This window comes from Marmota flaviventris, chromosome 6 (genome assembly GCF_047511675.1).
Source record: "Marmota flaviventris isolate mMarFla1 chromosome 6, mMarFla1.hap1, whole genome shotgun sequence".
NCBI classification, from domain to species: domain Eukaryota; kingdom Metazoa; phylum Chordata; class Mammalia; order Rodentia; family Sciuridae; genus Marmota; species Marmota flaviventris.
This window is the reverse complement of record NC_092503.1, coordinates 47,655,790-47,679,467: the sequence shown is the minus strand read 5'-3', so window position 1 is coordinate 47,679,467 and position 23,678 is coordinate 47,655,790. Positions and strand designations below refer to the sequence as shown.

The following is a 23,678-nucleotide window of genomic DNA, read 5'->3' as shown; positions in this document are numbered from 1 at the left end:
TGTCTGATGCCTGATTTTCAATACACAAATGCTGCCTCGTGTTGCTGTTATTCTTATGTATTCATTTAACCTTTAAGAGCATGTTTTTTCATTTTTAAAATAAAGGATGTTGAATAATTACATCTCAAAATTTCTTTCAACTCTGTCATCTTATGCTTTACAGTCAAGTGACACATGAATTCCCAGTCATTGGCTTCTTAGTGAAGTTCTGGGAATAGATGTCTGTCTCCAAGTCTCCTGGCCTCTCTCTTGGGCCCTGGACTCATCCATCCTGAACAGCCTGTCACCTTTGGTTTCTGGATATTTGAATAGCTAAGCTCAAATTATACTTCTACCATATCAATGAGGTCAACTTTCCATTTATTTATTTTTATTTCCTTAGATAAAAATTATAATTTATAAATAAGGAATTTTTAGTAGTGTAAAGTTCACAAAAGATTTAGAATACTCTCTAAACTTTGATTTTTACGTATTTTAGAATCCATCTTTCTTTCTCTCTGACCAAGTATCTTTTTATAGTTCCAAATTTCTTGAATCTATAGGAAAATGCTAGGAAGAAAACATTACAACTTTTAAATCATAATGGAAACTGAGATCAAAAAGGGGTAAGATGAATTAATGAACTCCCCTAATCATATCTACTGGATCATTTTAAAGAATAGGATGAAATCAGTAAAGTAATAACTCAGGTGATATCAAGTGACTCTATTTAAGACTAGTACCTCAAAATGTATGCATCCTTTGTCAGAGCATACAACCTATGAAATGTTGACTAGTTCCCTTGCAATAACATTCTATTCCTAGATTTTAACATAAAAGGTTGTGCTTCTGCAATAATAATGAATGCTGATGATTTCAACAGAACAAGATTATTTCTCCCTGGGGTTTTGTTGACATTTGTGTCATGGAAGGAAACATAAGAAATAGTAATCAGGGTTTTTCCTTAAACAGTTGGCTAACTATGAGTAAGTTTCACTAGCCCTCTGCATAAAGTATAGCAGTTTTAAAACTATGCAGTTATGAACTGATATTATATCAATTTCCATATTCTTTGGAACCGATGTGTTGATAACACAGCTTTTCTTCCTTCCTCTTCCCCAGAAGATAAGATAGTTTTTCAACCTTTAGTGGATGGGCTTGGCTAAGGTCAAAACTCTTAAAACTTTATTATATCTTTGGAGTGTTTCCCACTATTTTTTATAGTGACATTATATTTTATTTTGAAACATTTAATGGAAATAAAATGAGAGGTAAATCAAAGAATTTGGATGCAGTATCTTGAAGAGTGGCAGCCCTTACCTGCTACCTCACTTCTACAACAATGCCCTAAGGCCCCCAGAACACAGTTTGAAAACACTTGCTCTAAACATGGATGCCCATAGAAATATCTGAGGAGCACTTAAAAAGCTCTAATTCCTGTACTATTTCTTATTCCCAGAGATTCTGATTTGACTGCCCCAAAGTAAGCCCTGACCATCCTTGGAAACCTCCATGTGATTTTACAGAGCAGCTGAAATTGATAAACCATTGCCTTGAAGTATCACTGAGACGTCAGGGCAAGTCTGGACCAAATCTTACTTTGACATGGCCTAAAATTCACACCAAGCAGGAAGGGCCCAGAGTTCAATTAACCTTCCGGATGTGTCCTCTAGTGCTTAGGTTCAGACAGTGCCTGCTTTAGCCTTTGGGGTTTTGTTTCCCAGAATATTTGTTCTATGATTCTCATCTCCTAGTAAGGAATTTCATCATAAGTAGTTAACTCAAGGAAATACCCCCAAAGCTAATGCTATCTTCAATCCACACACTTAGGTTTGTTTTGAAGGAGCTAGGAGTATGCCACACCAAAATGTGCCATGCTGGCATATTGACTGTTTTGAGTTCAAGGCACTTGAAAAACAGCATGTGCAAGGCAATCTCTCTGAACTTCATGCTGTTTCTTAAAGGCAGAATTTAAAATTCTCATGTACAGCTGCCCTCCCTACTCTAGAAAGAAAGTATGCTTATCATAAAGGACAGGAAGTTGAGAGGCTGAGGGAATTCTGTACAGAATTTATTGAAATAATTCTTCTAGACTCCCCAGATAATTGAGACTTTTTTTTTTTGCAACATCATATCTGTCCAATTCAGTATACAATAGTTCAATCCTTTGGGTCTCCCTTTTCCTTAGAAGATTTCCAGGCTATATAAGATTTGTGTTAAATAAATCATATGACTTTTTTCTGTTGATCTGACTTATGTCAATCTTATTCTCAGGCCCAGCACAAAACAAATGAATGAACAAACAAACAAATAACCTAATTTGATAGAGGCAAAGTCTTTCTTTCCGTACGATTTTACATCATTATCTCATGCATTTCATCCAAAGGAACTAAGCAATAAAAATAAAACTAAGAATTTCTGATGTAAAATTAGGACAGCCTAATTTTCATATGCTGAGATAGAAAATTTAAAAATTCTCTCCTGTTGTATGTAACAATGAATTCCACTATTATGTATAATTATAATGCATCAATTTTAATAAAAAGATAAAATCAAAAAGAAGAAGACAGACAGACAGACAGATAGGCATGGCTCTCCAGGAGCTCAAATCCTGGAACAATCTAGATATCACTTGACCACAAAGAAGTCATTAAGTACTTTAATAAGAACAATAAAGACCAAGAAAAAAGAGCGGGAGAAAACCATATTGGTAAATGTCAGGTTATTTTCTATGTAATGGTAAAAGCAGAGGGGGCTTCCTGATGGGGCTGGCTAAGATGGGCCTCTTTGGAGATATGGCCATCCTATCTTCTCTCTCTTGATTCCTTGGAATGTCTGATAACAACTTAGTGTAGGTTAGTGACATGAGACTTCAGCTTAAGTCCATTTTGGTCTGGTCTCTAGAGCCCAGCAGAGGGACTCAGCACAAATATAGGTAGCCCATACATTTAGTTTAATTGTGGGCAATATATGAAACCATTAAAGTTAATATTGGAGAAAAAAAATTCTCCCTGGAGCATCTCTGGTAACAGTGCCAGGGACACAGGATCCTTGGGTCAAGCTAGACTTCCTGTCTAAGTCCTAATCATAAACAGAAGGGGGCATTCTTAAGCAATGGGAGAGGCCGCACTAAGTTAGTTTAGGAACTTGCAGAATTTGCTGAGAGTTAATCCTAAAGAAATACTGTCTGTGACTAAAGGGAAAGTACTTTAATCCAATGTAGTCATAGTTAAAGTGAGGTTAGTTTTCCCACAGTGCCTTGTCTTCATATTGGAATGAGGAGAAAATGTGGTTTGCTGGGTTCAATCCAATCAGCCTGCAAAATCCATAGACCTCGTGACTGTATATACATGCTTTTCCACAAAAGAAAATTGCCCACATTTTCCCTCTTTTACCCCTCCCTGAGATTCAGAGAAAAAGAGATCAAGTGTGTGAGGGTTTACATAAGGCAGTTCTTGCCTACTCAGTGGGAAGAATCAAGCCTAAATGGTTACATTTGTTTAAGAATTCTCTTCTATTTAATAAACTCATCTGCCATATTTCTAGACCAAATGGTCAAAATTCTCTATTTTATGAGTTGCTTTTGCTGTTAATATTACCATTTTTTAAATATTGAAAATTTTATTACCACAAAGAATTTTTCTTGTCTTTCAATTTACTTTCACGCCCTTCTTCTCTGCTTAAAAAAAAAAAATGCTACTAAATAGGAAAATGGTCTGACATTCAGCTAACTGTGATGCCAGCCTTCTCTGGAATGCTATGTTGTGTTGGGCTGTGACTTCCAAGGAATTCGATTCTTATTTACCAAGGGCTCCCACTTATTTTAATATATGTTAGAAAAAGTGGAAAAAAGGAAAACAATTCAACAGGCTTCTATCATTATGAGTTAGTCTTTGAAGAATAGAAATGGCAAAGAGAGATTTTGTATTTAGGCTTTATCTGGTGAGCTTCCAGTTTTTCAGTTGAAGGATTCGAGAAAGCAGCAATTCTAGTTCAACACAAATGCGCTTTTTGCCCCAGTCCTCCCCTGCCCACAGGGTCCCTGTGATGAGAACTGCTCTCTGGCCAGGTCTCCAGTTTCCACCATGTGGATTGAGAATCTGCATTCTCCACATCATCCCGACTGTATTAACAATTGAGCTGTTCCCTTGACTCTTCTCCACCCCTTCAGCTCTGTATACAGTAAGAAATGCCCGGGTCTTCAATCTCACCTAGACCCTGAGGACTCTGTACCATTCCAATGCCTCAGTTTCCAACCTTCATCTTTTGGCTGGGAGGTGGGAGGCATACACAATAATAGCTAAATTCTCAAAAGCCTATTTACAAATTATTTGGTAATATGAGATAGAGGTGAGATATCCAAATAGATTAGGGTTTGGGGATCTTGATAACCAACAAAATGACAACTGTGGGTGAAATACGTGGGAGGTGCCTTTCACCTTCAGCCCTTGGCACCCTGCACTGCCAGAGGTTTCCTGGCAGGTTGTCCTGGATAGAACACTGAGTGACTTGAGATGGAGTAGCTTTGAGCTGAGTGAAGTTGTTTTGCTTTAGTATCTGCCTTCTGCAGTTGTGAGGGAAGCACAGAGACTCTCTCCACTCCTAAAAGGTAGAAGTCACATTATCATCTGGTGGAACTGACAGCTGGGCAGCCTCAGTGATGTACTCCTAGCCCTGATGAGATGAAAGCAGCAGGAATGAGCCACCTTCTGTGAGAATCAGCATCAGACATCAGTATTCCATGACAGTGAGCTTTTAACAAGAGAATGGCAGAAATTCCACAGAAAGAAAGAGGTTGCAGGTTTCCCTCTGTTTTATGCCCTTCTGGCTGAGTTTCTTAGCCTTTCCCTTAAAATAAGTTGTATGTTAGAGAAGGAGCTGTGTGTGTGTGTGCGTGCGTGTGTGTGCATGTTTCTGTGTTGTGAGTAAACCAGGAGAGAATGGGAGGCAGCTCTAAAATTGAAACTGAAATTTTCATCCTGATAAAAGAAAGAACAAAAGACACACAAGCCTTCCCATTTCATGAACAGCATGCCAATGGCAGCACAGATCAAGTGCTGTGCTTCTTACTGGGCATGTTACATTAAGATTTGCGTCAGAATTGTGAAATAAGGCAACTTTTAAGGAAAGTATTTTGGTTTTAAAATGCACATTACTTAGGAAATTAAGGAAGTCTAATACAACCATCAAAAAGAAAGGAGAGGAAGTAATACACAGAAGAATAAAATACAAAATCTTTTCTAAAGAAATAAATAACCCAAGATAAGCTTATGTCTGACTTGAATGGACTGCTTCAAATTCATTTTATCTTATTCTTATTCAGATCATCTGTGGCAACATTCTTTGAAAAACCACAGAATGCCAAGAGAAAGGACTGGAAAGATTAGAAGAAAAGAGTAACAAAAGAAGAAGTCCCACAGGATTATAGGACCAGAGCAAACTTTTATGATGAACTCCTTTATAAGCTCAGAAGAGAACCTAACACCATCTATGATAGCACATCATTTTTCTTAGGACAATTTGTTTACTTCTCTTCTACCAAAGTGTCCCTTTGAGCTTACTGTTCTGAGAAATGTCTGCCCCACTCTTGCTAATGGCCTAAAATATTTACTTTCAACTAACAATGTGGTTTCACTTGGACTGCTTCCTAGGGGAAGCATTTTTTTTTTAAAGTTTGCTTACTTGATTATTATCTACTAAATGCATAACAAAGACAGTTCTACTTTGATACCTTATAGTAGGCATATGAAATGGAACCTGCCACACTAATATTTCCCTCAAAGTCTAGCTTCTGGAACAAAGGGAAGCAAGCACCAGCCTCAGTAATGTGTATTCAGTGAACAGAGGGTTGATAGGTGAGGTAGGGTGCATACATGACTCTTACCCATTTCCCAGACAGGAAGAACAAGGTATTTGTCAATGATTTTGCCCCATTTAAAAAATCTCAACATGTTTTTCAGACCCAAATCTCCTTCCTGAGGGGTTCCTTATGATACTGTGTCCTGTGTCTCATTTACTCTGCCATTCTGGCCACAATTAATGGGCGGCAGTGGGCATTTGAGAGCCCGGCAGTCAGTCAAGAGTTTGGCTAAGGGCCTGGAAATGACCTACCATGAAAACTCTACCCCACGGAGCCTGGTGATGGATGGGACAGGTTAGAAGCTCTCTTTTCAGGACTTTGAACATGAGATACACAGAGGAAATCACATTTTAGGGATTGATTTGAGCAGAAGACCAATGATACCTGGAGAAAAGAGTGAGCAGAAGCAAAAAACTGTGTAGTGTTAGAAGCACTGAGACAGAAAAAAAAAAAGAATAGAAAGAACACTAGGTAGCACATGAGCAAATGAAGCAGAGAATAGATGAGTCACAAGATGGTGGAGGACTGAAGGAGGGAACCACAAAGGCCAGCTGAGGTGACAAGATAAACTGAAGGACTTTCCAGTGTGTCTTCTTCCATGAGGCCTGACTACTGTATCCCTGAATATCCCTCCATGAGCTCCCATGGCCTGACATACCCCAAAGCTGGCAACCTAAGGGAGTTTTTCTAGTATGATTTGGCTCCATGGTGAATTTTAGAATAGATTTCAAACATTTTCCATAATAATGTTAAATGTAATATGTAATGATTTAATTACCTAGTTAATGTTTACATTTTGTAATCACAATTGACCTCAGTGTAGAGGAAAAAAAATCTCCCTCTTCTGAAACTTTCTATACTCATATAGACGGTAGGAAAAAAAAATAAACATTTCAATAAAATTTCAAGATGAATTCACTGTCTCCTATTTAATGAGAATTAGCTATTTTCCTGTCCAGGATCTTCTTGTAGTTCAAATCTTGTTATTGCAGATTTGTTATTGTGAACCACATTTAGAGTGCTGGATTATCAATGTAGTGAATACTGCTTGAAATAAGAGGGTTCTTCTGCTTTTGGTGGCAATTGGGGTAGAAGGGGAAAGGGTAGGAATCTTTCATTAGAGAGGATGTGGATTGCTGCCCTCTTCTGGGCAGAATAGGAGAAGAAATAGTGTACAGAGGTATATAAAGATCTTCAGATATTTTCTAAGTTTACTTTAAAACATTTCATGAATGTCTATAATGTGTAGCATGTGGCTAACCCTAGCAATACTTGAAACTATTCCTCCCTTTGATAAGCTTATAGGTGTGATAGGAAAATGAAATTGTCCGGAAATGAGAAATAACTTCACTGAATAATACAAACAAGCATCAAATTAAACAAAATATATGTTTTATAACTCAGGGAAACTATTATTTCATTCTTTTAAACTTTTTTTTGATATAGGGTCTCACTATGTTGCTCAAGCTGGCCTTGGGTTCAAGAGATCCTCCTGAGTAGCTGGTACTACAGTCATAGGCCACTATGCTCTGCTCTATTTCTATTCTTTGTGAGACACCTTTGCTCTAGTTAGATGATTAATGGAAATATATACAAAAGAAACTGTTCAATGGCAAATTCTTGGAAGATCTGTGACAAATCACCAATAAATTGGTGATAAATCACCAATAAAATTGGATATCACAGACTGATTAAAATGTTAAATAACACCTAGACCTATGTTGCTCTAATCTTCTAATAGAAATGTTTTAAGGAAGGTTAATCATGAGTTCCCTTATTTCTCTGAGGTTGGCTCTCAATTTTGCTTAACTCAACACTGCAACTCCTGCCTCATGCAAAGCAACTTTGATCCTCTAAGATCTATAGATGTTTCAGAAAATGAATCTGGTTGACTTACAGTCTATGAGATTGTATGTTTTTCATATGGGCTTCAAGCCTTGAGCTCCCACTACATCTTTCACTAGGTGGTATCTGAAGTGTCAATCTGCTGTTGTGCCTTGCATATCATTCCCTTGGACTTTCAGATAGAAAGTAAAATTCTTAGCAATATTCTGGGGTTGTTGACCGTATCATTTTAATAGCATGTGTTCATCAGCTTTTTGGCACTGTGACCAAAATACCTGACAAGAACAACTTAGTGAGGGAAAGATTTATTTTGGCTCATGGTTTCAGAGGAATCAGTCCATGTTCTGCTGTCTCCAAGAAGAAAAATCATGGCAGAGGAGCTTGATGGAGAAAACCTCAGCTCATGGCAGTCGGAAAGCAGAGGGGTGGGGAGGGATGGAGGAAGATAGGGAGAGGGACAGGGAGAGGGAGATAGGTGGGGAGGGAGAGAGAGAGAAAAAAGAAGAAGAGGAGAAGGAGGTGGAGGAGGAGAAGAGAGGGGAGAGGGGAGAGGAGAGAGCGGAGAAGAAAGAGACAGAGAAGGGAGCAGGGATTGATACAGTCCACCTCTGGACTTTGCTGTACTGGGGAACATACTTTCCATGCATGAGATTTGAGGGGAATTTCCAAATCTAAACCTTAACATGGCACTATTCTATTGTAATAGAGACAATAGAATTCATAGTCATGGGAGTGATTGAGGGAGAGAACATAGATTTGGTTATAGGACTTAAAAATTTTGTAGAAAAGAAAAGCAATGGCTATATTTAATAACTTTAATAGAGTCCTTATTTCAGAAGAAAAGATGTAAACTGAAAACTGTATGTTTTAGTCTATTTTTCAGTTGTAGGAGGTTGACACCACCCTGGCAAGAGTGGAATGTGGTTTCCTTTGCTCCTCCCCCATTCAACTAGAGTTGCACTGAGAGGCCAGAAGAGTTCCAGTGTGGCAAGCAGGTGGGACAGAGTCAAACACAAGGCCATGGAAGTAAAAATTTGCCATAAAAATGGTCATAGAATCCAGAGTGGCTCATGCATTCTGTGCTGGTTGTCTGATGGCCTCTCAGCCCAAAAGCTACTCTTCGTCATGCTGACTGTGGTGCTTCTGCTAGATCATGCAAACATTTCTCCTTTGCCCATAGAAGGTGCTATGGGGTCAATGCAGAAGGGAAGGAGCTCCTCATCTGGCTCTAGGGTGCCTTTTCTTGGTTTGCTCCTGGCCTGGTGACCTGCAGTGCATGATCCCTTCCTTTCTAATTTGCTAATTCTAGTCCATAGGTCTCTCTCTGCCATCCTGGATCTCAGCAGGGGTTTCTAACTTGCTAGTTTGGGCCCATTGTTCCCTGCCCACCAGTATCAGCCTGGTGGATTTCTCCATCATCCCAGGGACTCTTATTTCACCTTCTCCAACCAGATTTGAACCCTGCCCTTGGGAAAAGGAACTTCCTCCAAAATGCATTTCTTCTTTATGCTTTCTCTCTCAGCCCTAGAGTCAGAAGACTAAAATATGTTTATTTTCTTTCTAGTAGCTACATCCCCCGAAAATAGTTTAAAACTTTTTAATATTCATTATTCCTTGTTGAAATGCATATGTAGTATTTGTTCTCTGACTGGACCCCAACTGGTTTTCCTTACCTCTACAAATATTTAATACAGTTAATTAGATTTGGATGTTCCTATTGAGTGTTAAGTTGGTATTTATGAGCACAATTCTGAGTAGGGGTTGACCTTCTATTGTCATGGAGCTGTGCCCATTCTAAAGTAACCTGAATCTTCAGAAGGGTTGGATTCTTCTTACAGATTCAGCCATGGCAGTCTTGTGCACTCAGATCAAGGAAGGATTTTAAAAAAGTAACTGGAATGATTTACTGGACTCCTGCTATTTAGATTCTACACCAATGTTGACTACTTTATTAGAATATAAATGATTTAGCCAGTAAAAAAAAAAAAATCCTCTGCCATTTAACTTTCTCTCTGGATTATGTTCTAAAATCTTTTGCCCAGAGTTTATGTTTACCACATCTACTATTCCTTCCCTGTTTTAGGCATCCTTATTTGTATTATATCCTATGAAAATTTTCTTTAAATTATTTTATTGAATTTTATATCACTCACCAAAAATATCATTGCTCTCATTATTTAATTAAGGTAAAATTTGAATTTATACTATAAAAGGAAATGATCTCATCTTTGCTTTCCTGAATTTCTAACAACTGCAGTGTATTGGGTTTCAGATTCATAAGTCTTTTTACACAGTAGTTTTTTAAAGTCTCATATTAGTATCACACCACCAATGCTGTGGTGTTTACATTGAAAAATGGCAAATTCCCTCTATTACCCTTCTGAGTAACCATAATACTGAAATTGACCAGACAGTAAAAATTTGACCCAACTTTGATTAACAATACATGCAAGGCCATGCAGTTATAAACACTGTCAGTTAACTAAGGTATGGATGCTCTGAGGGAGGCTTTGGAAGTGATACTACCACACTCAGCCTTATGTGACACTACCACACTCAGCCTTATGTGATTAGAATTCAGTGTCCAGACTTTACCTAAGGAAAGTAATATTTGAAAATTAGGAGAACCACAGCCAAAAAAAGTCTTATCTGACATATGGGGGAAGCTGCACTTTTGGACAGGCTAAATAATTTGCTTAAGGTCACATGGTGGGATTGTAGCTCAGCAGAATGTGGCTCCTTCAATCTCTACTTCATTGGAGATGGTTAGGTTAGTGATTACTTCATGATGAGGATCAGAGCTCCTTGTGCTTGAATAACTTTTAAAAGGTAACATTACAATATTTCTTGTCAAGGCTAGCCTGCATAATCATCCCGATTTAAAAGATGAAACTTATCTCTATTTCATTTTCCCTAATAATTATCATAAAGGTATTTGGAAATCCTGAAATGTATTTTTGTATAACAAAAGAGGTGTTTGTGTTTTTAGTTCTTAGACCAGAGACAGGTACAATTATATTTTCTAGTTTTTCTTATAATAAACTGAAAGACAGGTAGGACTGCAAGTAACAGTTAAATGTTCTAACTTTTCATGACTACAACTTAAATCAGCTACAATAATTCTGCCACAAATTACATATTTTATTTGGAAAAACTACAAAATTTTGCTCAGGGCAAATTTCAAATGTATATTTGAACAATGAATTTGTGAAAAAAAAGCACTGAAATAAGATCAGGTGAATTAAATTCTTGGGGAGTGCTTTTCTTATGTATCTTTGGTAATATCATAAGTCTCTATTACACTGTCAGTAATATATAATTATTACTGATATAGATATCAGTAATAATTTTATTATCAATAAAATGGGGCTAATGATAGTTTTTTTTAACTTCACAAGGTTCTTGTAAGGTGAATATAGGTGATAGGTAGGAATTATTGTGAACTTTCATGAATAAATCCTCTGCATTATGAGAGGTTTTCAATATTATGTTGCTAAATGCTGCTACAACATTTAGAAATCATAGCCATCCTTCAGTATCTGCAAGACATTGGTTCTAGGAACCCCTGCCTTCCCTCCCCTCCCTTGGGTACCAAGATCTGTGTATGCTCAATTCCCTATACAAAACGGCATAGCACATGCATATAACCTGTGCAGTTCTCTTGTATACTTTAAATCACATCTAGATTTCTCTTGATACATTATATGATGTCAATGCTACATAAATATTTGTGATACTGTATTGTTTAAGGAATAATGACAAGAAAAAATTCCTTATGTGTTCAGCACATGTGCAACTTTTTTCAAAATTTTTTTGATTTGTGGAACCCATGGATATGGAGAGCTATTATTATATCTTATTTAATATTTTCAGGTGTACTTGAATGTGATCAAAAATTGCAAACTAGTATTTGACAAAATCATGTTTTAAGGATCCATTTTAATTTTTTACAAAGTAGAATTTAGAGTTAGTTTGTCATCTCTTTTCATATGCAAAATATGAGTCCTGTAAGGCCTACAAAATATTTTTTCTTTTCTTTCTTTTTTTTTTTTTTAATTTTTTTGATCAACTGTTTGGACTCTTTCATGAAATTTCTTTTCAGACCACTGGATGATGAAATTTGAGGCCTAACATTAAAAGACTTTGCCAGATTCCTACTGATAAAGACATCCCTTTTGAAAAAGGCAAAGTGAGAAAAACAAGAGAGCGGGTAATGTTATTAGTATCTGAAGTTACACAGTCCTCCTGGTGGGAAGGCAGAGGGTTGCAGAGTGGAGTGAAAGTTCAAAGATCTGGCCTACCGGCAGGCTCTCGCTAACTAAATCAGAGGAATTGCTTCCCTAGGCAGAACATGGGTTTCTTCATCTAGTCAAGTCTATTCAAATGTATTCTCCTCTCTTTTCTTCTCTAGAACCAGGAGAGAGCATATGGTATTTAGGTGCTCAGTACTGATGTACTCTACAACATATGGTCTAACAAGGCAACCACGAAGAAGGCACAGCCATTGGGTTCTACTCCTGACTCCACCACAATGTGAGGGCAACACGTGACTATGCTTCCTCTGACTTTGACCTAGTTCTCTATAAAACTGACGAAGTTATATTTGCTACCTGCCTCCTCTGAGGAGAGTTCACAAGGATTAATGAGATAATGATGCCGAAGGCCAGATCTTTTAATGGAAGCTGCTAATTATAAGCAAAGCACCGGTGGGTGAGTACATAACTAAAGTCTGACCCTTCATCTCTGTCAAAATGCTCCTGGAATGGGTGACATCATCACCAGATATAAAAGAACATTTTTCTGGAGAAGTAAAAATCAAAAGGGGAAAAAAATCAGGTCTTCAAAGAGTATGAGACAATTGCTATGCACACGAGAAGGATGAAGGTAATGAAATTTTTTACTGCCCAGAGAGAATCTTGCATGGGAGTGCAAAGGGAATTTTCCCAGCTCACTGAGAACAGAAGATGTCAGACAAAAATTTGCAAGATGTCAGAATGGTTGGAAAGACATGAAAAGTTTAGGGAAAGGATATTTGGAAAGCAGATGCACATGTTTCTGGTTTTATATCAAGTAGAATCGCTTCTAACCTGATGAAAATTAGGCCCACTGTTGGGAGGTCAGATATATTTAGAAACTGCTTTACTTTTTTTAAAGGCAGAGTATGCTTTATAAAATAGGAGGCACTCTGTGGGAATTTTTTTTTTTTCTTTTTGGCTGAGATAGGAATCCTTTTTCTCTCTTTCTCACTAGGCTCATCTTTAGCCGTTTTTTTTTTTTTTTTTCCTTTACTTTGGTACGCAGAATGGGATTTAATTTCTGCACACTGAAGACTTCGTTGTTAGGTGAAATGCATGGTTCCTCATGAAAGGGACTCAAGGAGCCCTTAAGTGTGGTGGGCAGCTAAGGAACATTCCTGCTGAAGAAAAGCTCTCTTCCCAAGGGGCCTGAACCAAAGAGAGCTTTCATTCTTTCTTCCCTCTTCTTCCTTTTACCTCTCATCATCTTTCCTTCCTCTTATCTTTTTTGCCCTTCTTCTTTTCTTTTTCTCTAACTAATTTCTACTGATTATTACCAAGTAACAATTCCTGGGTAAGGCCCTAAATAAACAGGTATCATATTTCTTATTGGCTTAATTACTTTGATTCTCAGCTTTGTGCTTTTCCTGAGATGAACAGGGTCTAGTATTGAATGATTCCAAGTTGTCTCCCACACATCAGGGTCTGTTGGTAGAGGACCACAGGTAATAAGAAAGTTCCATGTGAGACTTCTCATCTTCTTAGCTACCTCTGGGAATAACTTTTATGGGATATTTGTTAGCAGCTATTTTGAAAAAGATAATACTGGTAAAAAAGTTATTTCTTATACTGACTCTCCCCACCCCACCCAACTCCCCATCCCCACTTGCTAGAGAAGCCTAGTTTTCTTAACGTTTCTCTGATTAAAATGGATACATGGAATTATTCCTTTAGAGTCCACAGAAGCCTTTCACTGACTTGGCCTCTGTAGTCAGAGCCAAGAAAAACCATAAGAGGGAACTACAGCACCTTCCCCCATCAGCACACTACTCTAACTGCTGCTCAGTTAGACCAGCAGCCAAGATTCTCCTGGTAAGAGCATTTACAGTATTGAGCACATTTCAGATGAGTTCTGATCTTCCATTGCATGACAGAAAATAGTTCCAGGTTCTCAGGAATGAGGCTGTATATGCCTCCATGTCCAGTAGATATTGTTCTTTACTCAACAGATTTTTAAACTCATCTCTAATCATCTCATTTTAAACATAAGATACCGCTAAATGGAAAATATATACATATATAAACATATCCTGAGGAAAAAATTAAAACTTGGACTGGTTATGCTAGCATAATTTTAGAATGGAGTCTTATTTCAGCCTTGGAAATTATTTTCTTTTTCAGATACCAAAGCCTGGCAAACAACTTTAAATGTAAGAATCAGGTTTTATGTTCCACATTATATGATTTTTCAAATTATCAACCAATGGGATGAATTTAGGCAAATATTAAAGGGGTGTCATTCTCAAAGCAATCTGACCATCATCATTACATAAAGAAGGTGCCTTACTAGTCAAAAGGCCAAGAGAGAGGGCACTAACTAGAAAAACAGAAATACAGCAAACACCGACATTTCATGTCTATATTTCAACTACTGTATTTATTTCCCATTAAAATGGCTAGCTAGCATTCTTGGTTATTGCCCATAAAATCATTTTAGTGAAAAACTAAACCACTGTTTTAGGAGTTTATTTATATTCTGCCAATACATATGGAAAATAACTTTTTAAAAAAATCTGCTTAATGATGTAGTAAATTCACTGTGCTAAAGTTGGATTCCAATTTCAGTCACATGATTCACTAATCATGAAGTAATAAGTAACAATATCAATAAATAGAAAAAACTTTCATTTGGATTGTGCCTCAAATGTACAATTTTTTTCATATACACTATCATTCAATTTCATCAGATGCTTCCTGGGACCCAGTTTTCTTATCTGGAAAATGGGGATAATAACTCCTATTCTGTCTATTTCACAGAACTACTATTAGGATGAAAGAAATTAAGTAACTGCATTTAGAACCACAGAGCACTATATGGTAGTATTAAAACCATTTGTGGGAAGTGTGCCATGTAAACAATACTAAGGGTCAAGAAAAAAAAAATAAGACTTGAGCTAATTTGACATTGTGTGAACCTTGGGGCACCATATCAAGACTTCTTAAATATTTCATATCCATGCACAATTTCTGGGTCTCCAACAAATTAATAACATTAACCACAGGTCTGTGGATTAAATAAATGCTGGCTGCAGATGCATTTCACAGTCTTTTATCTAAGAAAGTTAAGTTAGTGCTGGGCACGTAGCATACCCCATAATCTCAGTGGCTTGGGAGGCTGAGGCAAGAGGATTGCAAGTTCAAAGCCAGCCTTAACAATTTGGTGAGAGCTAAGCAACTTAGCAAGACCCTGTCTCAAAATTTAAAACAAATTTAAGGGGGGGAGGTGTTGAGGATATGGCTCCTTGGTTGAGAATTCCTGAGCTCAATCAATCCCTGGTTAAAAAAAAAAATTAAATTGAGCTAGTATTGGATGATTCCAAGTTGTCTCCCACACATCAAGGCTGTGAAAGATGTTAGAAAATATGCATTTACAGGAAGTTTTATTTTTCTCTTGGGAAATGACTACAGCAATTTTCTCTGACATTGCCAAACACTATCTCTTACATGTGCTGAAAATGACAACAGAAGGAAACTAGATGTGGTCATGCACATAACAAAATTCCCTGTTACATTCTTCTCTTTACCTTCTCAAAACATTTTTTTTTCCAGCCTGAGACACACACTCCACACACGCCCTGTAGTCAGGAAAATCTATAGATGCTTAAATGCCTGGAAGAATTTCTCTTTCAGTTTTCAATAGCTTTATCTTTGTGCTGAAATAAAATGCTTTTTAATCAGAATCCCCTTTCTCAGCACCTAGCAATGTATACAGATGGAACCTGTCCAATCCAAGCAGAAAACTCAGAAAAAAACCCCAAAGATTCTCAAAACATGACAGAGATAAAAATGCATTTACCTGGGCAATTATGTCCGTAATTTCTGAATAACTATGGCATCTTCTCACACAGGATCGAGCTAAAAAGTCTTCAATCAGCCGTGTTCCAATGCCATAGCCCCTGTGGATGAAGGAAGGAGTGTGGTCTGCACACGTGGATAACAAATAAACCAAATATAATGAGTCAAATGGCCTTTGACAGTGGGCTTTGTATCTATCCCACAGAAGCAAAGAGCAACAGATCCAGGAAATATTAACTAGTCTCCTCTAAGCATAGGACCTGACTAGAGTGAGACTGGAAAACTTGACAGTGGCAGTTGAGAAAAGCTTAGGGCACCATATCAAGACTTTAAAAGAAAGTTAAACTAGTATTAAAAGATATTTCCAGTATTTTCTATTTATCATTATGCAGAGCCATAGACTTAGCCACTGGAACAGCGATGGTATCTGTAGCCTAATGTTACCTACCAACAGAAACAGACTGAGATTCTAGCCCTCTTGTCTGCTTTGGGTGTGGCCCCTGGGTGCTCACTCTTAGCACAGTTACGAGGGCAGGCTCTGACAGGTGGAAAACAAGGATCAGAGAAATACTTTTCATTGCTAGTGAAGGTCTTAGCAGTTGGGACTCTGAATTTTACTGTATGTGTGAGTGAGTGAGCCAGGAGAATAGCCAATTAAGAAAGCTCATGTCTCTTTCTAGAGAAGCTGGAATGATGGAGCTTGGGGTGGAGGCACTGTTATCTGTTAATGGTACCCCAAGTAAGTGGTTTGGACAGTGCCTGAAGTACAATTCTGAAAGCCTTTATTGATATGTGATAACACAACTGAATATGTGGCTAAGATGGTTAAGCACACTCCTTGAAACTGTGAAATTTCTGAAAGGGACACCAAAAAAAAAAAAAAAATCAGTCTCTTTCATATAAGAACTTGCAATTCAATTGAAGAAATAGAACCTTAAGGGTGAAAAATAAAGGAATGCTGTTTTTGTCAAACTAATGGGGAAAAAAGTCTTTAATTTCATAGCCACAAGTACATACACAAGTAAAATGATTTGGGTGGAGCAGCAGAGGGACCAACAAACTAAAGACATTACAGTTTTTAGAGGTAGTGATTGTTTCAGAGGATCTAAAAAAAAAAAAGCATGAGATCATTGGTGACTTGGGGGAGATGGATTTGACGTCAGAGTGAGCACTAAATCTAGTGAGAAGTTCTATTTATATTTATGAGTGGATAGAAATAGTCCATTTAGCTTACTTGAGACTTCTGAGGAAAAAATGGTTTATAATTCTAACCAGGATGTGTTCACACTGAAAAGATACTTGAAGAACAGAACATTTACTTTAAAAGAAAGTTAAACTAGTTTTAAAAGATATTTCCAGTATTTTCTATTTAACATTATGCAGAGCCATAGACTTAGCCACTGGAACAGCGATGGGAAGCCAGAGGTTATGAGCAGGGCATTATACTGCATGTCTTGCTTTGGTCAAAGAAAATGATTCTACAAAGTAGATATTTATAAATCAATTTAAAAATATAAGACACTCCCAGAAGCTATTAAAGAAATTCAAGTGTGATTTTTTTTTCATAAAGCCTTCCTACAGCCTCTCCAAATTTATTTTTTAATTAATATTCCATTCACATTTGTTAAAATGTGCACTCAATTAGTTCACCAAACGTATTTTTTAGTTAAATCAGCTTCTTAATTTTCTTCAGCTACTCCACAAAACAATGCAAATGTAATGTAAGTCAAATAAATGGATAACTTTTGGGAATGCTACTACTGTCAGATGTTGAAGTGTGACCACAGGCAAAAACAGCTTTAGCAGCTCCCACAGCTGTAGACAGTTCAGCTGAGGAAGAAACTGCAATGACCATTTGTGGGTAATTGGGATGTTTGCTGCTTTTTGAACACTTCCAAATAATTAAGAAGAAATATAAAGAAACGAGAGAGAGATTCAACTGTCATATATAACTAAACAGAAAAAATTTTAAAAATTAGAGGGGGGAAATGGGGAGTGGAGGGGGCAGGCTTGTATACCAAAATGAAAAGGAATTTTCCAAAAAGAAAAAATGAGAATATATATATGGAGGAACAAGAGTTAATTTTTTTTTAAAAATTTCAAGCTTTCCCTTCTTCTTCTTCTTTTTTTCCCCCCTGTATTCCAATGGAAAATACAACGGGCCCTTTTAGAAAGCCCTAAAATGCTAGGCTAAATTTCCCCTTCAATCTGCCTAAGTAAATCTTCTAACCAGTGCATATTTTCCAGTCCTTTTTCAGAGCCCACAATTAAGAGGTTAAAAAGATGTTGACAGGTATTTCATTGTTTGGAAATAATCTGATGATCATATAATTATTCTGAGGAAATTAAAAGGTGAAATTTGAGCATGAGGAATCTCTGTTAATAAAGACAAAAGAGAATGGGCTTATTAAGAAGTGTGTTTTTATATTTAAAATATATTTTAAAGTAAATTATAGTAAGGGCAAAAACATTCAAACAATGGAAATGTTATATAGGAAAAAGAAATTCTCCCTTCAACCCATAATTCCCTATCACCCAGTCTTCTTTTAGGCAATTATAATAACATTTTTGCATATGCTTCCTTAGATGGTCTATGCTTCTGCAAGTAAATATATACATTGTAAGGAGTCAATGTTAGAAAAAAAGACTACTGAAAAGATCAAATTGGATGCTTTATCACATTATTAAAAGAGCAACTTCAGTCTTGCCACTACAGTGGCTAATGAAGAAATAATTTCTAACAACAAACATTCCACGTTTGATATTCATGGAGAAAAAATGCCTTCCCATTAATTTCTGGTATCAATCCAAATGGCAAGTGTAAGAAATTACATTCAGCTTTCCAATATGATTCATTGACACAGAAGAAGAGCTGGTGAAATGGAGCAAGTCATCAGAGGCAGGAAAAATGTAGGTGATGTTAAGAGACAACAAACATTCTATAAGAATAAAAGATGCCTACTTACATTTTATCTAAGTATTTGTTCACATCTTCATCTTTTTCATAATCCTTACAAAGTTGGGCAACCAAAGCTCCATAGGTGAGGACAAAGAGATCTTTGTTCTGTAGGAAAAGGGATGGTTTTATGTTATAGGCAAAGTTACAACAATATACTACTGTATTTTTTTTCTTTTCTTTCCCCTTCCTACCTACTTCCTTTTCTTTACAAAATCTTGGTGTTAGAATCAGCCTCAGAGATCATCTGTTCATTTTCTCCCATCTTTCTATTATTGCAACCCTTTTCATTTTTAGAACAAACTGTACTTACATTTGGATACTTAGCTGGTGCTGTGGAAAGACCTGTGAAATCAATTTCTTAACATGAGAATATCTTTCTATGCCTTTGCTTACATTATATAACTTGCAATGTATTTCATGGATAAAGTATTTTTAATCACTAATTTCTAATACAAATTCCTACTGTTCTAAAATGAACTTTGATTTGTACTGACCCTGTTTTCAGTTGGAAGAAATAATTGGGTGAGATTTCTCCTGAGTCTGCACAATCTTTAATGAGCAGCAGATCTGCCAACGAGAAATTCAGGGTGAACCCAGCTGGAGCAGCAAATTTGTGAGTTTTTTTTTTTTCTTTCTTTCTTTTTACTTAAAAAAAAAAAGGGTGTGTGTGTGTGTGTGTGTGTGTGTGTGTGTGTGTGTTTGGCGGGGGGCGGGGTGCTTGTGCTTTCTTTAGAGATTTCCAAAATATGTCTCATTTTTAGAGTGAATTACAAGTGAAAACTAAAACCAAAGCCAATTTAGATATCATTTAGCATAGATGTTGAATATATGGGAAACAGAAAACAAAGCTCAATGAATCCATTGGTAATCGCTTCTAATATTGAGTACTACCCGAAAAAGGGAAGGGTATCTTAGAAATAATTAATTCCAATGCTGCCATTTCTCCAGAGGAGAGAATGAGGCTTCAGAAGAACCGAATGACTTGCCCAACTAGCCTGCATTTGTGAGAGCCAGAAAGGCCTGTCAGACTCCAAGCCTCCATTCTGACGCAGCATTTATCACTGAGGTAGAGAAAGATGGAGGATACTATTTGGAGTAGAGGTGGGTAGAAGATAGAGGTAAGAAGGAGGATCACTACTGAAAATAAGTCTATTTTGCACATAATCTTTTATTTGTGTGAAAAGTCAAATGTAGATTCCAGATTAGAAGAGGTGTCCTTACCTCTAGGTCCAGGTATCTTGGATAACCTAATATATAGGAGAAGAGAAGGCCTCTGTGTGATTTTTTTTTTTAAAGCATGGGCAGGAATGCCTTTAAGAAACTTATCAATAAGATTGCTTATTCAACAAATTACTTTTGTAAATATTACATAATTTGATCAAAAGCTTCCAAAATTGGTTCAATACCATCAGACTCTTACGTATGGGTTTATATTGTGACAAACATGTTTCTTCAGTCAGGTAGGATATTTATTAACACTAAATAAAATTTAAATAAATAGAATCTAAATATTATTTGTCATATATGACATACTTATGCAAAAAACCCCCAAAATACCATAAATTTACATAGGATATATGTTACCTATAATTAATTGATATTATGTTATATATTTACTGATATTACAGTAATATATACAATTCAGGTATAGGAAAATAGTGAATATGTTAATATTTTTACCAGGATATAAGGGATATAAGCAAGTGATATGAACAAAAATATTGTTAAACATAACACTAAGGGTCACCATGTATTCAATTTTAATTCTCTTATTTAAATCTTCCATGAACTTAATCACAAATTACAATAATGACTGCAATTATATCTACTTAGCATATAAGAAACCACAGAATAAAACAAAATATGGCTATGTACCAATGCTACAACATAGAAATATCAAAGATGAAGAATGCAGAGAGAGAGAGAGAGAGAGAGAGAGAGAACATGGATGACAATGTATTTCTTGCAACTAGACATAAAGCAAAAGAATTTGAAAAGGAGAAAATATTATAACCCACCTACAAGCCATAGCCTCAGTATTGTGCCCATTTATAATTAAGGTCAGACTAAGAAAATGGCAACTCCCTACCACACACACTCTTTCTTGTTTCAAGACCAAAGGCTGTACCTTGAAGTACATGTGCAGTTGGATCTCAAATCCACACCACAGATCCCAAGAAATGTCAAAATAAATTTATTTATTTTTATGGTTTTTAAAACCATAACAACCAACAATTTTCATATGTGAAAAATGGAACACTTAATTATTTTCAGAGGTTTGTGCTATATCAGGATAAAAATGTTTTACTGGTACACACACACACACACACACACACACAATATGAACTATGTACAATAATTTTTGGTATTTGAGAACCTGATAGTAAAAGAAATCAAGATCCAGAGTGCCAGGGACAGGGGGAATCTGCATGCATTTCCAATTGGGGTGTGCCAGTTACTCACTACAACCCAAAGTACCCAAGGCTAAAATTACTTAATTACATCAAATGCCCATTATTCTCCTGAAGTAATTAACATAGTTTTAAACTTAACCATGATTTTCACATCTATAACATCTAAATGGCTAAAGCTATTATGAGAGAGGATTAAAAAAGAATATTATCTTAACTGAATCTGTACAAAATGAAATTTAAAAAAAAAACCTCTGAATTTAAAATAGAAAGAATAATAACACGGAGCAAATATAAACACATTTAAGACTACGAAATAAATTTTTAAAGGTAATCTTTTAACACCTACATTTTTTTGATGATCTTACTCATATTTGATTTTACACATAAAATTTAACTATTTTATATATATTTAATTTCTTATTTCATGCAATATGAAATACAAAGAATTGCTTAATCTTTTTGTATTTCCTCACAGAGACAAGAGGAAAATTCCTCACTTTTATGGATGTAATTAATCAGGAAAGAAGACCCTAAAATCTCTATAAAGAATCGATTATTCAGTTACAGTGAGAGATAATTTGTAACCATTCCCAGAGGTGTCATTTATGATACGCTTCACCAAACCCAATCTTTGCTCAACTGAAAAATTCTACTTGTAGCATCACCTTTCAAAATAAATCAAGAATTGCTCAGAAAAAACATCTTCTATGAAGTAGAATAATGCTCCTTTATAAAAGGATCTTACAATTTTTTGGTATTCCGGTCTTCTATGTGCAGGGCGAGACATAGTGCTTGGTAGAGGAAGAATGTGATCTTCAATTTCTTTTCTTTTGTCTATAACTTAGAGGTGCATAATTCTTCCTCCGTTTTGAGTTTTGCAAATTCCTCCTTGCTTTGAGGCAGGAGTGCTACTTCTGCCTTCTACTGCTTTTGCTCTTTGCTGAACTCAAGAGGAAAACAAAAATCATGAACAACAGGACTGTCTTGTGTCTACGTAATTTGCCACTGCTCAAATAACTGCTTGACTGGTCAGGATGAGTTGTAATCTGGACCCATAAAAGTTGATAGTGTGAAGTCAGATCAGAAGCACCAAGACACTAAAAATTCTTTAGCCCTAGGGAGTTCAAGAGTGGTGTTTTGTTCTCATGCCAAGGCATTGTTTTAAAATCACAAACAGAAACCTTTATAATCTAGAGAGAACTAAATGTTAGCATTATTCAGTCTTGTATTGATTGTCCTATGAATTAGAGAGACAAGATCAGCAATACTTAGGCACTAAATCCTCATTCAAACCTTATCAACAACTCAAATGGGTATCACATTGTTCTCAGGACGTAGGCCCCCATATTGTGTGATTACAATATTCAAATAGTCAAATATATCCTTTATCTTTTTTTCTTCTTTTCATAAGCAGCAACAGCATTTTAAGAAGTGTTGAATCAGTGATAATTTCTTTCAGAACTGTTGCACAAAATGGGTGCTCTATAGTTTAATAATGTATGTGATGATTTTGGCAGAGAAAGTAAGCCCTTAGCTTTCTTTTGATAGTTCCTAAGATGTTAACTATTGAAAGCTTGCTTTATTTATATAGAAATAAAGATATTTAAAGTTCAAACAAGAAATCTCATCTTGACAACTATGGGGTGTGGAGGATCAAAGCTGTTCCAGAAACAGAAGCATAAAGTTCAGTTTAGAAAAGTAGTTTCCTACCTCTTTACAGTTTGAGACAATTAGTTCTATTAGCTCTGGCATATTCTTGCTATAAAGGAACAGACTAGTGAATACTTTGAAGAAGTGTGAGGTAGTTGAAAGAACCTTGGAGGACTGGAAAGACTCAGGCTGAATTGCAGTTCTACAATTACTGGCTGTGTGGCCTTGGGCAAGCCACTTTATTGCTCTATGGCTCAGTTTTCACATCTGCAAAATAGCAGTAATAATACCTACCTCAAAGAATAATTGTGAGTATCAAAGAGATAATATGTGCTATAAAACACACGGTAATGCGCTAAGTAAAAATTAATAGTCAATAACTATAGGTTATTCCTGTAGGTGAATTTATTGAGTGGAATTGTATAATATTTATGGTATTTCCATTAGTGCCTAGATACCATGATCTCAGGAAAATCAGTTTTGTTGAGTTGTGGGGCATGGAGGACTTTTCAGTAGCAGATTAATGACAACTTGTATAAACTATACAATTTACAACATGGTATTCATTCTCTTTGCCTTGTTTTAATTCATCTATAATCTGTGATGTAGTCACTACTGTAATCATTGCCATTTTGTAGAATAGGAATCTAAATGTAGAAAGACTAGAAATTTGTTCAAATATGCCTAGATAGTGGGTGGGAAAGGGATTTGAGCTAACTTTATTGATTATAAATTAAGACAGCGTTGTTGTTTTTTTCCCCTATTGCACATATTCTAATTATGTTAGGACAAAATATTTTCGGGGTAGGCTCACAAAGTCACTAAGGTGCAGCTATCACACATTGATGGGCTTAGTGTAGAAACAGAGAAAACCAGAAAAG

At 36.3% G+C, this 23,678-nt stretch overlaps 1 protein-coding gene across 13 annotated transcripts in view; it reads right to left on the bottom strand.

The window, feature by feature from the left end:
- The window catches only part of Trappc3l (trafficking protein particle complex subunit 3L), a 74,899-nt gene that overhangs the window by 19,739 nt on the left and 31,482 nt on the right, over positions 1–23,678 (bottom strand). For 12 of the 13 annotated variants that reach the window (XM_071613097.1, XM_071613087.1, XM_071613090.1 and 9 more), the window contains 2 exons: positions 18,741–18,838; positions 15,776–15,875 (listed from right to left, as the gene is read on the bottom strand). In XM_071613097.1, the coding sequence (XP_071469198.1) occupies positions 15,776–15,875; positions 18,741–18,742 (102 nt within the window). In that variant the 5' untranslated portion in view covers positions 18,743–18,838. Of the gene's footprint in view, positions 1–15,775; positions 15,876–18,740; positions 18,839–19,227; positions 19,304–23,678 lie in introns of those variants that run through there. The other variant, XM_071613098.1, reaches the window with a different exon arrangement.